Genomic DNA, 11,740 nt, shown 5'->3' with positions numbered 1-11,740 from the left:
AAAAAATCTTTCTATAAATTCGTCAACAGCAAGAGGAGGATTAGAGAAAATCTCCCTCCCCTACTGGATGCAGAGGGAAACATGGTAACTAAGGATGAGGAAAAGGCTGAGGTGCTCAACGCTTACTTTGCCTCAGTCTTTAGCCCTGGAACTGGCTGTTCCCTGGACACCCAGCCTCATGAGCTGGGAGATGGGGAGGGGAAGCAGATTGAGGTCAGCACAGTTGAAGAGGAGGTGGTCAGAGACCTGCTACACCACTTGGATGCACACAAGTCTGTGGGACCGGATGGGTTACACCCAAGGGTGCTGAGGGAGTTGGCAGATGTGCTCGCCAAGCCGCTGTCCATGATTTACCTGAAGTCATGGCTAACTGGGGAGGTCCCACTGGACTGGAGGGTGGCAAATGTGACACCCATCTACAAGAAAGGCAGGAAGGAGGATCCAGGTAACTGTAGACCTGTCAGTCTGACCTCGGTGCCAGGGAAGGTCATGGAGCAGGTCATCTCGGGTGCCATTAAAAGTCATATAATGGACAACCAGGGGATCAGGCCTAGTCAGCATGGGTTTGTGAAAGGCAGGTCCTGCCTGACAAACCTGATCTCCTTCTACGACAGGGCGACCCGCTTATTGGATGAGGGAAAGGCTGTGGACGTTGTCTACCTTGACTTTAGTAAGGCCTTTGACACCGTTTCCCACAGCATTCTCCTGGCAAAACTGACTATTCGCGGCTTGGATGGGCACACGCTTCGCTGGGTAAAAAACTGGTTGGATGGCCGGGCCCAAAGAGTTGTGGTGAACGGAGTTAAATCCAGTTGGCGGCCGGTCACGAGTGGTGTCCCCCAGGGCTCGGTTTTGGGGCCACTCCTGTTTAACATCTTTATTGATGATCTAGATGAGGGGATCGAATGCACCCTCCGTAAGTTTGCAGACGACACCAAGTTGGGTGGGAGTGTTGATCTGCTCGAGGGTAGGGAGGCTCTGCAGACGGATTTGGACAGGCTGGAGTGATGGGCTAAGGCCAGCTGTATGAGTTTTAATAAGGCCAAATGCCGGGTGCTGCCCTTGGGCCACTACAACCCCAGCAGCGCTACAGGCTTGGGGAGGAGTGGCTGGAGAGCTGCCAGTCAGAGAGGGACCTGGGGGTGTTGATTGACAGCCGGCTGAACAGGAGCCAGCAGTGTGCCCAGGTGGCCAAGAAGGCCAATGGCATCCTGGCTTGTATCAGCAATAGCATGGCCAGCAGGGACAGGGAAGGGATCTTGCCCCTGTACTCGGCACTGGTGAGGCCGCCCCTCGATTCCTGGGTTTAGTTTTGGGCCCCTCACTACAAAAAGGCCATTGAATGACTCGAGCGTGTCCAGAGAAGGGCAACGGAGCTGGTGCAGGGTCTGGAGCACAGGTCTGATGGGGAGCGGCTGAGGGAACTGGGGGGGTTTAGTCTGGAGAAGAGGAGGCTGAGGGGAGACCTCATGGCCCTCTACAACTCCCTGAAAGGAGGGTGCAGAGAGGGGGGATGAGTCTCTTTAATCAAGTAACAAGTAATAGGACAAGAGGTAATGGCCTCAAGCTGCGCCAGGGAAGGTTTAGACTAGATATTAGGAAACATTTCTTTACAGAACGGGTTGTTGGGCGTTGGAATGGGCTGCCCAGGGAGGTGGTGGAGTCCCCATCCCTGGAGGGGTTTAAGAGTAAAGTTGACTTAGCGCTTAGGGATATGCTGTAGTTGGGAACTGTCAGTGTTAGGTCAATGGTTGGACTGGACGATCTTCAAGGTCTTTTCCAACCTAGACAATTCTGGGATTCTGTGATTCTGTGGTGTGTTTTGGGGTTTTGGTTTTCTTTTTCCCAATTCTTTGGCAGTATTGTCTTAGAGTTGTATACAAGTTTCATGGAGATGTTGTGATAGCAGATGTCCCGCGTGGGGACAGCCCAAAGCTACCTAAGCCGAGCGGGGCAGGAACAAAAGTGCCTCCGGCCACCCTGAGTGGGTATCTGGCAAAGCTGTGGCTGATAGAAAGCTAACAAACCCTGGAGGCAGGACAAAATGTGACGATGCTAAAAAGCCACCCGCAAACGTTTTTCGGAGCTGCCCTCTCACGGGCAGCTGGGTGGGGGCCGGGCAGCCAGCCAAGGTCGACCCAGCGCAGGTGCTGGAGGTGTTTCTTTGGTAGCGCTCGTTCAGAGTCAGCCTGTGGCTGTATCTTGGGGGCAGATGAAAGTCGTTGGAGGTGAACCGGTAACGGATCAGGTGCTTTGCTGCACGAGTCTCACGGGCACAGTCCTGTACCTCAAAGAGTGGTAAAAAACCCCTCAGCAACCCGAATGTGGCAGGCAAAGCTGTGAAGAGGCACCTCCCCGGTGCGTGGGGAAGCCCAGGGGCTGCCAGCTGCTGGCTACGGGAGGTGCCGGGCCTGTGGCAGCTGCGTGGCTGCAGTGCGTCCCGTGTCACAAAGGGGCAGTGATGCAGCACCCACCCAGCAATTGTGATGTCACCTGGCCAGGGGCTTTTTACCCAAAAAGCGGGCCAGGGAAGGCCAGTTGGGCTGAGCTGGCCTTCGGGAGAACTCGGCTCCTTCCTTTGGTACTTGCGTGCCTCCTTTCTTCCAGCCATTTCTCGTTGACTTCCCATTTCTCTCGGCTTCCACCCTCTCTCAAAGGTAATTGTGATTTGACTTTCAGGACAGATCGTGAGCGTAGGTAGCTAGGGGGTAAAAGGGCCTTTGTAATTGCTGTCAGCCGGAGTCCTGTGACAGGGACAGCAGGGCCATCAGCCTGCAGCTCTGCAGCAGTTACAAGCACCACTGAAACACTTTGGACGGCGGATGCTGTTGCGTGCGTTGCATTTGGGGGTTTTTAACCATTTGGATGACCTGCCATCATTTCTGGGGGATCGGGGATTTGCGCTGATCTTCTCTTTCTGGAGAGCACCCTGACATCCTTTGCCATCCAAAGCTTCCCGCTCTGTTCCTGAGAGGAGCGGTGGCCGCAATGGGGCACGACTCCTGGGAGTAACGGCTTCCCCAGCAGGTTTGGCCACGGACGTGGCTGGTGCTCCACCCCTGAGTGCTCATGTGCTGACAAGCTAGAGTGAATTCTGGGGCCTCCTAATCGCAGCCAGACTGACCCAGGCGTTTTCAATGAAACACAGGAAAATGTGTCTCATCACTCCTGTGCCGCTAGTACGAGCCTTTGAAAGGCGTCATTGCTCGTAGAAAGATCTGACATCAGTGGGGTCACCTTCTGGGCTAGAGACTTGCTTGTTTTCGCCATGTTACAATCAGGAAGAGGGAACACTTGAGCTGGGACTCCAATTCCAGACTCCGGAGGGAAAGGAAGGTAGCCCAAGGCACAGAAATCGGGGCGTGGGCTTGTTGGACTTCTGGCAAAGTCAGCAGGGGAACAGGCGATGTTCCAAAACTGTTTCTTGACCCGTATATTTCCATGGCAGCTTCTGGCGGTGCTTCTGGGTTGGATGTAGAGCTGGTTGTACTGGGTGCTCCTGTAAAGAACTCGACTTTATCAATAGGCTTTCATGTAACCATATCGTGTCATCTCTTTTCAAATGTCCTTTCCCTGCAGTCATTGCCGAGGAGATGGCTCTGCCACAAAGACGTCCCTTTGTCCCAGAGACGATTTGCATGGAATGGCAGCAGCGGCAGAGAGCTGGAGCGGGACTGTACAACCTGGGCAATACGTGCTTCATCAACTCCGTCCTGCAGTGCCTGACGTACACGCCCCCTCTGGCCAACTACCTGCTCTCTCGGGAGCACAGCCAGTCGTGTGAGTGCTTTTAGGAACATCTCTCTGTAAATCTGTGGGGCACTTCCCAGGGATTCCCAGAATCTGGAATCAGATTTAGGAGAAAAGCAGCCCTTCTTTCTCAACCCCCGCACTGGGTGTTCTTTGAACACTCGAGCCTCGAAGCTGCTTGTTCGTGCCTTCAGAAAGGCACCTCTTCCTGGCCCTGGGTCTTAGTCCCCGCTCCTGCAAGTTAAACGCTCTTTGCTTGTGGCACAGAAAAGTTTTGACAGTTCAGCATGCCTCTGAAGAACGTTTTCTATGCACTAAAGTCTCCCGGGTTTGTTGGGACATTGGTACCTTGGGAGAAGAGGGTGGAGGCTGTTCTTACAACGTCAAGATCTCCATTAGGTTTCCCATCGCTCGCTATGGGTGTTTTGCTAACCTGAGAACCTTCCCTCCCTCCTGCCTTCCCTCCCTCCCTCCCTCCCTCCCTCTTCAGGTCGTCGGCAAGGCTTCTGCGTCATGTGCAGTATGGAAGAGCACGTTCACACGGTCCTGCATTCCTCAGGCACTGCCATCGAGCCTTGGGCTATCATCAGGGTTCTCAGACGTAAGCCATTTCAGGTGCTTTTACAGGTTTTTCTTCCATTCTTGTAGGAGAGAACTACTAACTTCTTCTTTCGTAGGAATAGGAGAACATTTCGAGGCTGACATGCAGGAAGATGCCCATGAATTCTTACGCTGCACTGTCGATGCCATGCAGAGAGATTGTCTGAGCAAGTAAGTACAAACAAATCACCTTTTCAATGAGCCCTTTGGACACCTTGATGCACTCCCATCAAGGAAGCCCTATGCCCCGAGCTTACAGACAGAGCAAAACTCTTGGGAAGAGCTAACTCTCTGCCTTACCATTGATTTCCAGCTTGGACTTTGCTTCGCAATCAGATACCGTTGTCCATCAAATATTTGGGGGCTTTCTGAGATCCAGAGGTACTTTTCCACAACCATTGCTCTCCTTGGAATTGTCTGTGTCCTTCTGTCTGCCTGTGAGAAACAGCTGGTGGTGTGACTGGCGTAGTAGCTCTGAAGGACGTAAACGGGCACAGTCAGTTGCCTTCCCCTATCGCTGAGCATTTCCATTTGCCTTCCAGTCACGTGCTTGAGCTGCAGCGCGGTTTCCGATTCCTACGAGGCCTTCCTGGATGTTCCTTTGGATATAGAAGTAAGAGGCTTTGCAGCTGTGCTTCAAGATGTCCCAAGGCCCTTGTAGCTTTCCAGAATCAACAGAGGTGACTTAGAAGTGTATCCTGCGAACACCAGAGAGCCTGGTGGTGGGTGGGATGTGGAATGGACGGTGTCCTCCTGGGGAGGCCGTGGCAGTGGTCTCCCTGTAGGTGCTGGCCTTAAGCTGAGCAAGCCCTCACTTCCCTCCCTGCACCCTTGATGTAGTCTCCTCCTTCTTCCCTTTGCCCTCCCTCAGCACCCGTCTGGCTCCTAGGCTGGTGGGTTGTGTTGTTTTCGTGACTGATGACCCTGCACACCATCGGTAGCTCAACGGAGCGGTGGCGCAGAGATGGAGCTCTTGGTAGCCCTGGCAATCCCTGGGAAATGAGGGGAATGTCGAGCGTAACACCCTCTTTCTGCCTCCTCCTGGACACTGCTTGAGCGTCATCTAGCTGGGGTTTTGTGTGCACTCCTAGTCAGTGTTTGGGCGAGGGTATCTCCCGCAGCTCAGCGCTCTCCTTTCTCACTCCTCCAGGCAGCCTCATCTGTCCCCGCAGCTCTGCAGGACTTTGTGAAACCGGAGAAGCTGGGCGGCGAAAACTGCTTTAAATGCAGCAGGTAAGACGGCTACTAGCGACATATTGGCGCTAGATCGTGCGTGCAGGCGCTGCGTGTCATCTCTCATAAGTCACCTTTTCACACAGGTTTAATGCACCGTAATGAGACGCAGCTTTTTTCTGATATGGCCTTATGGCACTGAACAGCCTTAAAATAGCGTGAGGATGTGTGAGCCGTGAAAGCTTGTCTGGCCTTCTTGGGGCAAGACAGGGCGCATCTCAGCACGTGGCTCTCTGCTTGCTTTCCAGGTGTGACAAGATGGTTACCGCCTCCAAGAGGTTTACAGTCCACCGCGCGCCCAAGGTTCTCACGGTGTGTCTGAAGAGATTTGAATTTTTCACCAGCAGCAAGATCAGCAAGGTGTGTAGGCAGTTGGGATGCCACTTTATGTTCCTGGAGCAGGAGATTTGCCGAGGCAGTGCGCTCTTTCACAAGCGGTTCATGTGGAGTTTTTCATGTTTCCTTGTGGGGAGAGGAGAGTTCCCGTGGGAAGACAAGCACGTACTCTGCTCCGACAGAGCTGCTTTGGCCGAGAACAGTCTCCTGCCCCCCAGACCATGACATGTTGCTTTAGGGAACAGCAAGTGTTCATGAGCCCCAAAGATGTGTTTGCACACCTCTGGGCGCTGGTCTTGGAAGGTTATTTCCTGGAGTATTTCAGGATCATGCCTGAGCCCTCCTGGTCTCTCCGTAGGTTGTGGAGTATCCCGAGCACTTGGATCTTCACCCGTACATGTCTGAGACAGCCGGAGAACCGCTCCTCTACTCCTTATATGCTGTCCTGGTACATGGCGGTGACAGCTGCGACACAGGACACTACTACTGCTACGTAAAGGTAAAGAGCAGCTTCCTTCCAAACCAGGGAAGAATGTGTGCTGGGGAAGACAAATGTTCGTGGCAGTGTTACTGGCAGCCAAGGTTTTGGGGAAGAAGGTCTCCTTAGGGGCTGGATTGGATTTGTTCTGATGGACTCTTGGCTCTGTCGTTTTCTGCCTGTGTTTTTGTTGAGAAAAGACGCGGTTCATCTCCAGATATTGACGCCTTTTTTACAGGCCAGCGATGGGCTGTGGTATGAGATGGAAGATGATTTTGTGGGTGGTTGTGACATCGACACAGTCCTCAGTCAGCAAGCCTATTTACTGTTTTATGTCAGGTAAAAACAAGTCTTAACATGTGTTCGGAATACATCTCCTTTTCCTGGCTTTGCTTTTTTTCTTCTCCTCCTCTTTCTGTTTCTGTGTTTCTGCCATGGGAGACAACTACTTCCTGCGTCCTTCAGCGCTGTCAAACCTGAACTACCCCCCATCAGTCCTGCTCTCTCCTTGTGGGCTTTAGGTTGCTGCCCTGGTGTAAACTGCTACTTGTCTGCTATCTGAAGCTGGCTCATGTAGAGAAGCGTGCTTAAAGGGGGCCTACAGGAAAGACGGGAGGGACTCTTTGTCAGGGGGTGTAGGGATAGGATGAGGGGTAACAATTTTAAACTGCAAGAGGGTAGATTTAGATCAGATCTAAGGAAGAAATTCTTTACTGTGATGGTCGTGAGACACTGGAAGCGGTTGTCTAGAGAGCTTGGGGCTGCCCGCTCCCTGGAAGTGTTGAAGGCCCGGTTGGACGGGGCTTTGGGCAACCTGGTCTAGTGGAAGGTGTCCCTGCCCGTGGCAGGAGGGTTGGAACTAGATGATCTTTAAGGACCCTTCCAGCCCAAGCCATTCCATGGTTCTACGAAACGGAGGCTGTAGGGGGTGTAAAGGCGGGGTCTTGTTCCACCAGAGGCAGACCTGGTGAGAAGACCACGGCTGAAGCTATACAGGGTGGTCTTTTTAAAATTTTTAGTTGGCATTAGTATTTAAAAGTGACGGGAGCATAAAGCAATTCTGTCCATGTGATCTGTACCAGTAAGTGTAAACTAAAATAGAATCAGGAACAAAGCAGAAGTTACAGAAGAGGTACGTTTACACACTGAAGTCCAGACACGATACTGCGGACCCTGACTTGTAATCGCGGTTACGTCTTTTCTCTGTTGTAGAAACAGCTCCAAGACAATGACTGAACCCAAGAGGAGGCGTTTGGATTTGGAACTTGGAGAAAGGGCTTCTTCCTCATGGGCAGTCTCCTATGCCCGTTCCTTCCTGAGCCAGTGGGCGGCTGGCAGCATGCAGGCGGCTTCTGTGGGACCACAGGGTCTGCCTCGTCAGACTCAGGTAAGTCTGGGGACGTGGGTCAGGGCACCAGATGGACAGTGGATTTCTTTCTGGGACCTTGGCATTGCTCTCTCTGCCCTGCCACAGTGCAGCTTTCTTCAGAGCTGCAACGCTGCTCCATCTGAAAGCATCCCACCTGGACCTATCCCGTTTCTCCACCTGTGGTCCCTCTGCCTTTGCAGCCCTCCCAGAGAGCCTTTGGGAGGCCCTTAGCTGTCCCCTCCCACAGCTTCTGGGGGTTGCCCACAGTTCTGGTCCTTTCAGGAGGAAAGCTGCTGTCAGCCATTTGACCGTGTGCCGCACACCGTGCGAGAAGACAACAGCAAAGAGGAGCACGGATCCAGCCCTTCTTCCCACTGCCAGAGGAATGGTGCCAGGGAAAGGGCCCAGAGCAGATCCCCACGGCGGGGCTATGATCTCCGGAGACGGTTCGTGGAGTACGGGGACTGCCACCACTCTGTGAGCAGGAGGAGCAGGAGGAGGAGGAGCAGAGCAAGTCCTCCACGTCAGGATCAACCCTCCGCGTCAACCCTGCCGAGGGGGACAGAGCGGAGCAGATCCCCACGGCGGGGCTATGATCTCCGGAGACGGTTCGTGAAGTACGAGGACTACCACCACTCTGTGAGCAGGAGGAGCAGGAGGAGAAGGAGCAGAGCAAGTCCTCCACATCAGGACCAACCCTTCGCATCAACCCTGCCGAGGGGGAGAGAGCGGAGCAGATCCCCACAGCGGGGCTATGATCTCCACAGCCGCTCTGTGGAAATCACAGAATATGACCCCTCAGCAAGGAGGAGGAGGAGGAGCAGGAGGAGGGGGAGGGTTTCAGTGCCCCAGAGACACAGGTGAATCAACCACTCGGGGCAGTGTGGTGGTGACAGGGGCAGATCGTGGCCCTGCGTGAGGGCAGAGCACAACATCTGATCTCTGCAGTGCCGCAGAGGAGGAGGAGGAGGAGGAGGAGGAGGAGGAGGAGGAGAAATCCGGGAAGGACGAGGAGAAGAAATCCAGGAAGCACCAAAACTGCCCCCAGCAGAGACCAAGCTGCACAAAGGGCACCAGCAGCCCACCCTGTCCCTCCTCCCAGTGCTGCCTCTAGCCAGGAAGAGCTCAGGGAGACCTTCCAGAGACTCGGACAGCTCTGCCGGCTGGCCCGCCTGCCCAGAGGTCCCTCGAGGAAGAAGCTTAATCCTTTTTTTGCTTTTGGGACTGCTTTGCTCCTTTGGGAGCCAAAGCCAGAATTAAAAACACTTGTTGGCCTTGCATGTGTAATTTACGGGGTGTTCTCTTCTCTGGGGGCTTGGGGGCAATTGGTGGAAATGCCCAGCGTGGGAGGTTTATGTTGTGGGATTTTGAAAGCTGTGTGCTCGCAGGTGCCCGTCTTCCAGTCTCTTCCTTCTCAATAGGGAGTTCACGTCACTGGAACAGAAATGGGCTGTATGAGCCAACAGCAAGGGGGACTGAAACGGTCTGAACGGCCGGGCCCAGAGGGCGCTGCTCAGTGGCACCAAGTGTAGTTGGAGGCCAGTAACTAGAGGTATCGTCCAGGGGTCAGTACTGGGTAATCAACAATCAACAGCTTCATTTCCAAGGCTTTTGAGATGCTTGTGTCTCTGTCCAGGAGACCTCAGTCCTCGGAGCAGGAGGAATAGTATACAGTCAACTTTAAGTTGAACACTTCTTGTACGTAGGTCTAAAGCCACGAGGTCTAAATCCGACACCTGTAATTCTATCACTGGTTGGCTCGCATTCCTTTCTGGACATGAACGCCTCTCATGGTGAGTTAGTTGAGTTAGTTTAACAGGCCCAGGGAGCCTAGCAGTTCATGTAATGCATTAATATGAACCACGTTTATAGTAGTTGATCTCATTCAGATGAGGTTTAATTACTCAGAAAGAGCTCTTTTTGCTTACTAGCATGTGCATGCAAACAAATCACACGTTCATAAGGAAGGTTAACATCCTTTTAGCTTCCTGTGCTCCCCGGCATGCCTGTATTCCATTTCTAAGTAGCATCTTACCATAAGCTAACAGAGAGGCCTCAAAAAATATATAAAAAAAAAAGGGAAAATCCTGGAGTAGGGGGGAAGACTTAGTGTTAGTTACAACCAATTCAAGTAAATGCAAGACAAAGCAAAACCATTCCCTTCTTGCGTGCTCTGACTGAACCTGACTGGGGCTGTGAGTAGCCATAGGGAGCTGGAAGCCTTGCAGCTCTCTGTACAAGTCCTCTCTCTCTCTCACCGTAAAAGCACCGCAGCCTCCCGTGCTTCTGGTGTTGGAGACACAATTAGCTTTGTTCTTAAAGCTAACTCAGGTCTTGGTCTAAAGTGTAGGGGTTTGGTTTGGTTTGGTTTGGTTTGGTTTGGTTTGGTTTGGTTTGGTTTTAAAGACACATATTTCTGTATGCTTTCCAAAGCAGAACCTGGATCTTAGTGTGGTAGGAATAAATCACTGGAAAGCTTGCCAATTATTGCTGAACGATAAAGCAGCAAAGTTAAAATTACTTAAGATTTTTTTGGAAAGGATGCCCGAAAGCTTATACTTTGAATATTTCTTCGTTGTCTTGCTCTTATGTTAGCCGTCACTCTACAGTTCCAGACCTGTGCTGCTGTCCTACTGTTACTACAGCCGAAGCAAGAAAGTTGGTCCTTTGTGGTTTAGTGTTACTATTCAGGAACTTCAAGGGTCCCTAGTTGGTGTTTCTCCCTAGAGGCTGCAGAAATGCAGAGGCTCGTGCCCATTGTTTTAGCGCTGGCAAGCACAGCTGTGATCCTTCCTGGATGAAATTTCGGTTTACCCAAGCTATCAGGTTTTAGGAATCCAGTGTAATTTAAATGTAGCCCCCCAGCACTGAGACTGGCCTTTTCCTCCTGTTTTCTGTCCCCATTCCCACTTGCTTTGTGTTACTTTCTGTTTAGTCTCCTGTTTGAAATGGGAGTCAATACCTGGACTGTCCGTTCTGGTTTTTGGAGGGTTGCGGCAGCAGCGGCGCGGGCTGCGGGAATGAGGTAAAGGCGGGAGGGGTGGGGGCGCGCGGCAGGAAGCTCGGCGGGCAGGCGGCAACGGCGAGCGGAGCGGAGCGAGCCCGGCCCCATGGCGGACACTAAGGAAACACATGAGGAGCATGATACTTCTACTGAAAATGCAGATGATTCTAACCATGATCCTCAGTTTGAGCCCATAGTTTCCCTTCCTGAGCAAGAAATAAAAACTCTGGAAGAGGATGAGGAAGAACTTTTTAAGATGCGAGCAAAGCTATTCCGGTTTGCGTCTGAGAATGACCTTCCAGAATGGAAAGAGCGAGGAACTGGTGACGTAAAACTCCTAAAACACAAGGAGAAGGGAACAATTCGCCTCCTCATGAGGAGGGATAAAACCCTGAAAATCTGTGCAAACCGTTATATCACACCCTTAATGGAGCTGAAGCCTAATGCTGGGAGCGACAGGGCACGGGTCTGGAACACACATGCTGACTTTGCAGATGAAAGCCCCAAGCCTGAACTTCCGGCAATCCGGTTTTTAAATGCAGAGAATGCACAGAAATTTAAGGCAAAATTTGAAGAATGCAGGAATGAAGTAGACAAGAGAGCAAAGAAAGCAGGCACAGACAAAAATGATAGTGCTGATAAAGTTGCTGAAAAACTAGAAGAGCTTTCTGTAAAGGAAGAGAGCAGAGAATCTGAGAAGAAAGAGACCAAGGAAAAAACTGAAGAAAAGCAATAAATCATCTTGGGCCTTGCAGTTTTTCCCTTACTTTTTTTCTTTCTTTCTTCTTTCTTTTTTTTTTTTTTTTTATTTTTATTAATTTTTACAAGGGACTTTATAAGGAACTGAATTCAACATTCAGATTGTTTTTTCTAAGCTTTTGCCCTTTTGAAGATGTCTTCAGAAAATCCATTCCCCAGTCATGAAAATGTACTGTGCTAACTTTCTTTTCCATAGTGGAAACACTTATTT

At 51.7% G+C, this 11,740-nt stretch overlaps 1 protein-coding gene and 1 pseudogene across 1 annotated transcript; both read left to right on the top strand.

Annotated features, from left to right (window-relative positions):
- The first annotated feature begins 3,406 nt into the window (after window positions 1-3,406).
- On the top strand, window positions 3,407-9,298 carry LOC141935091 (ubiquitin carboxyl-terminal hydrolase 17-like protein 6). Its single transcript, XM_074851045.1, has 13 exons — window positions 3,407-3,467; window positions 3,580-3,780; window positions 4,241-4,351; window positions 4,428-4,521; window positions 4,664-4,731; window positions 4,893-4,963; window positions 5,501-5,583; window positions 5,832-5,943; window positions 6,278-6,418; window positions 6,636-6,736; window positions 7,610-7,784; window positions 8,049-8,243; window positions 9,188-9,298. The coding sequence occupies exons 1-13, from the start codon at window positions 3,407-3,409 to the stop codon at window positions 9,296-9,298; spliced, it is 1,524 nt and encodes a 507-aa protein (XP_074707146.1).
- A 1,518-nt stretch (window positions 9,299-10,816) lies between these two features.
- On the top strand, window positions 10,817-11,523 carry LOC141954884 (ran-specific GTPase-activating protein pseudogene; annotated as a pseudogene).
- Window positions 11,524-11,740: the final 217 nt, after the last annotated feature.

The sequence above is a fragment of the Strix uralensis genome, chromosome 26 (assembly GCF_047716275.1).
Source record: "Strix uralensis isolate ZFMK-TIS-50842 chromosome 26, bStrUra1, whole genome shotgun sequence".
Lineage (NCBI taxonomy): Eukaryota > Metazoa > Chordata > Aves > Strigiformes > Strigidae > Strix > Strix uralensis.
This window is presented reverse-complemented; position numbering and strand designations above follow the sequence as displayed.

Bases quoted from the DNA above. Each gene is read 5' to 3' on its own strand.
- LOC141935091 (XM_074851045.1), top strand. From the start codon at position 3,407: ATGTTCCAAAACTGTTTCTTGACCCGTATATTTCCATGGCAGCTTCTG. The intron at 4,522-4,663 runs GTAAGTACAAAC...ATTGATTTCCAG, and splicing joins CAGAGAGATTGTCTGAGCAA to CTTGGACTTTGCTTCGCAAT. The intron at 5,584-5,831 runs GTAAGACGGCTA...CTTGCTTTCCAG, and splicing joins AACTGCTTTAAATGCAGCAG to GTGTGACAAGATGGTTACCG.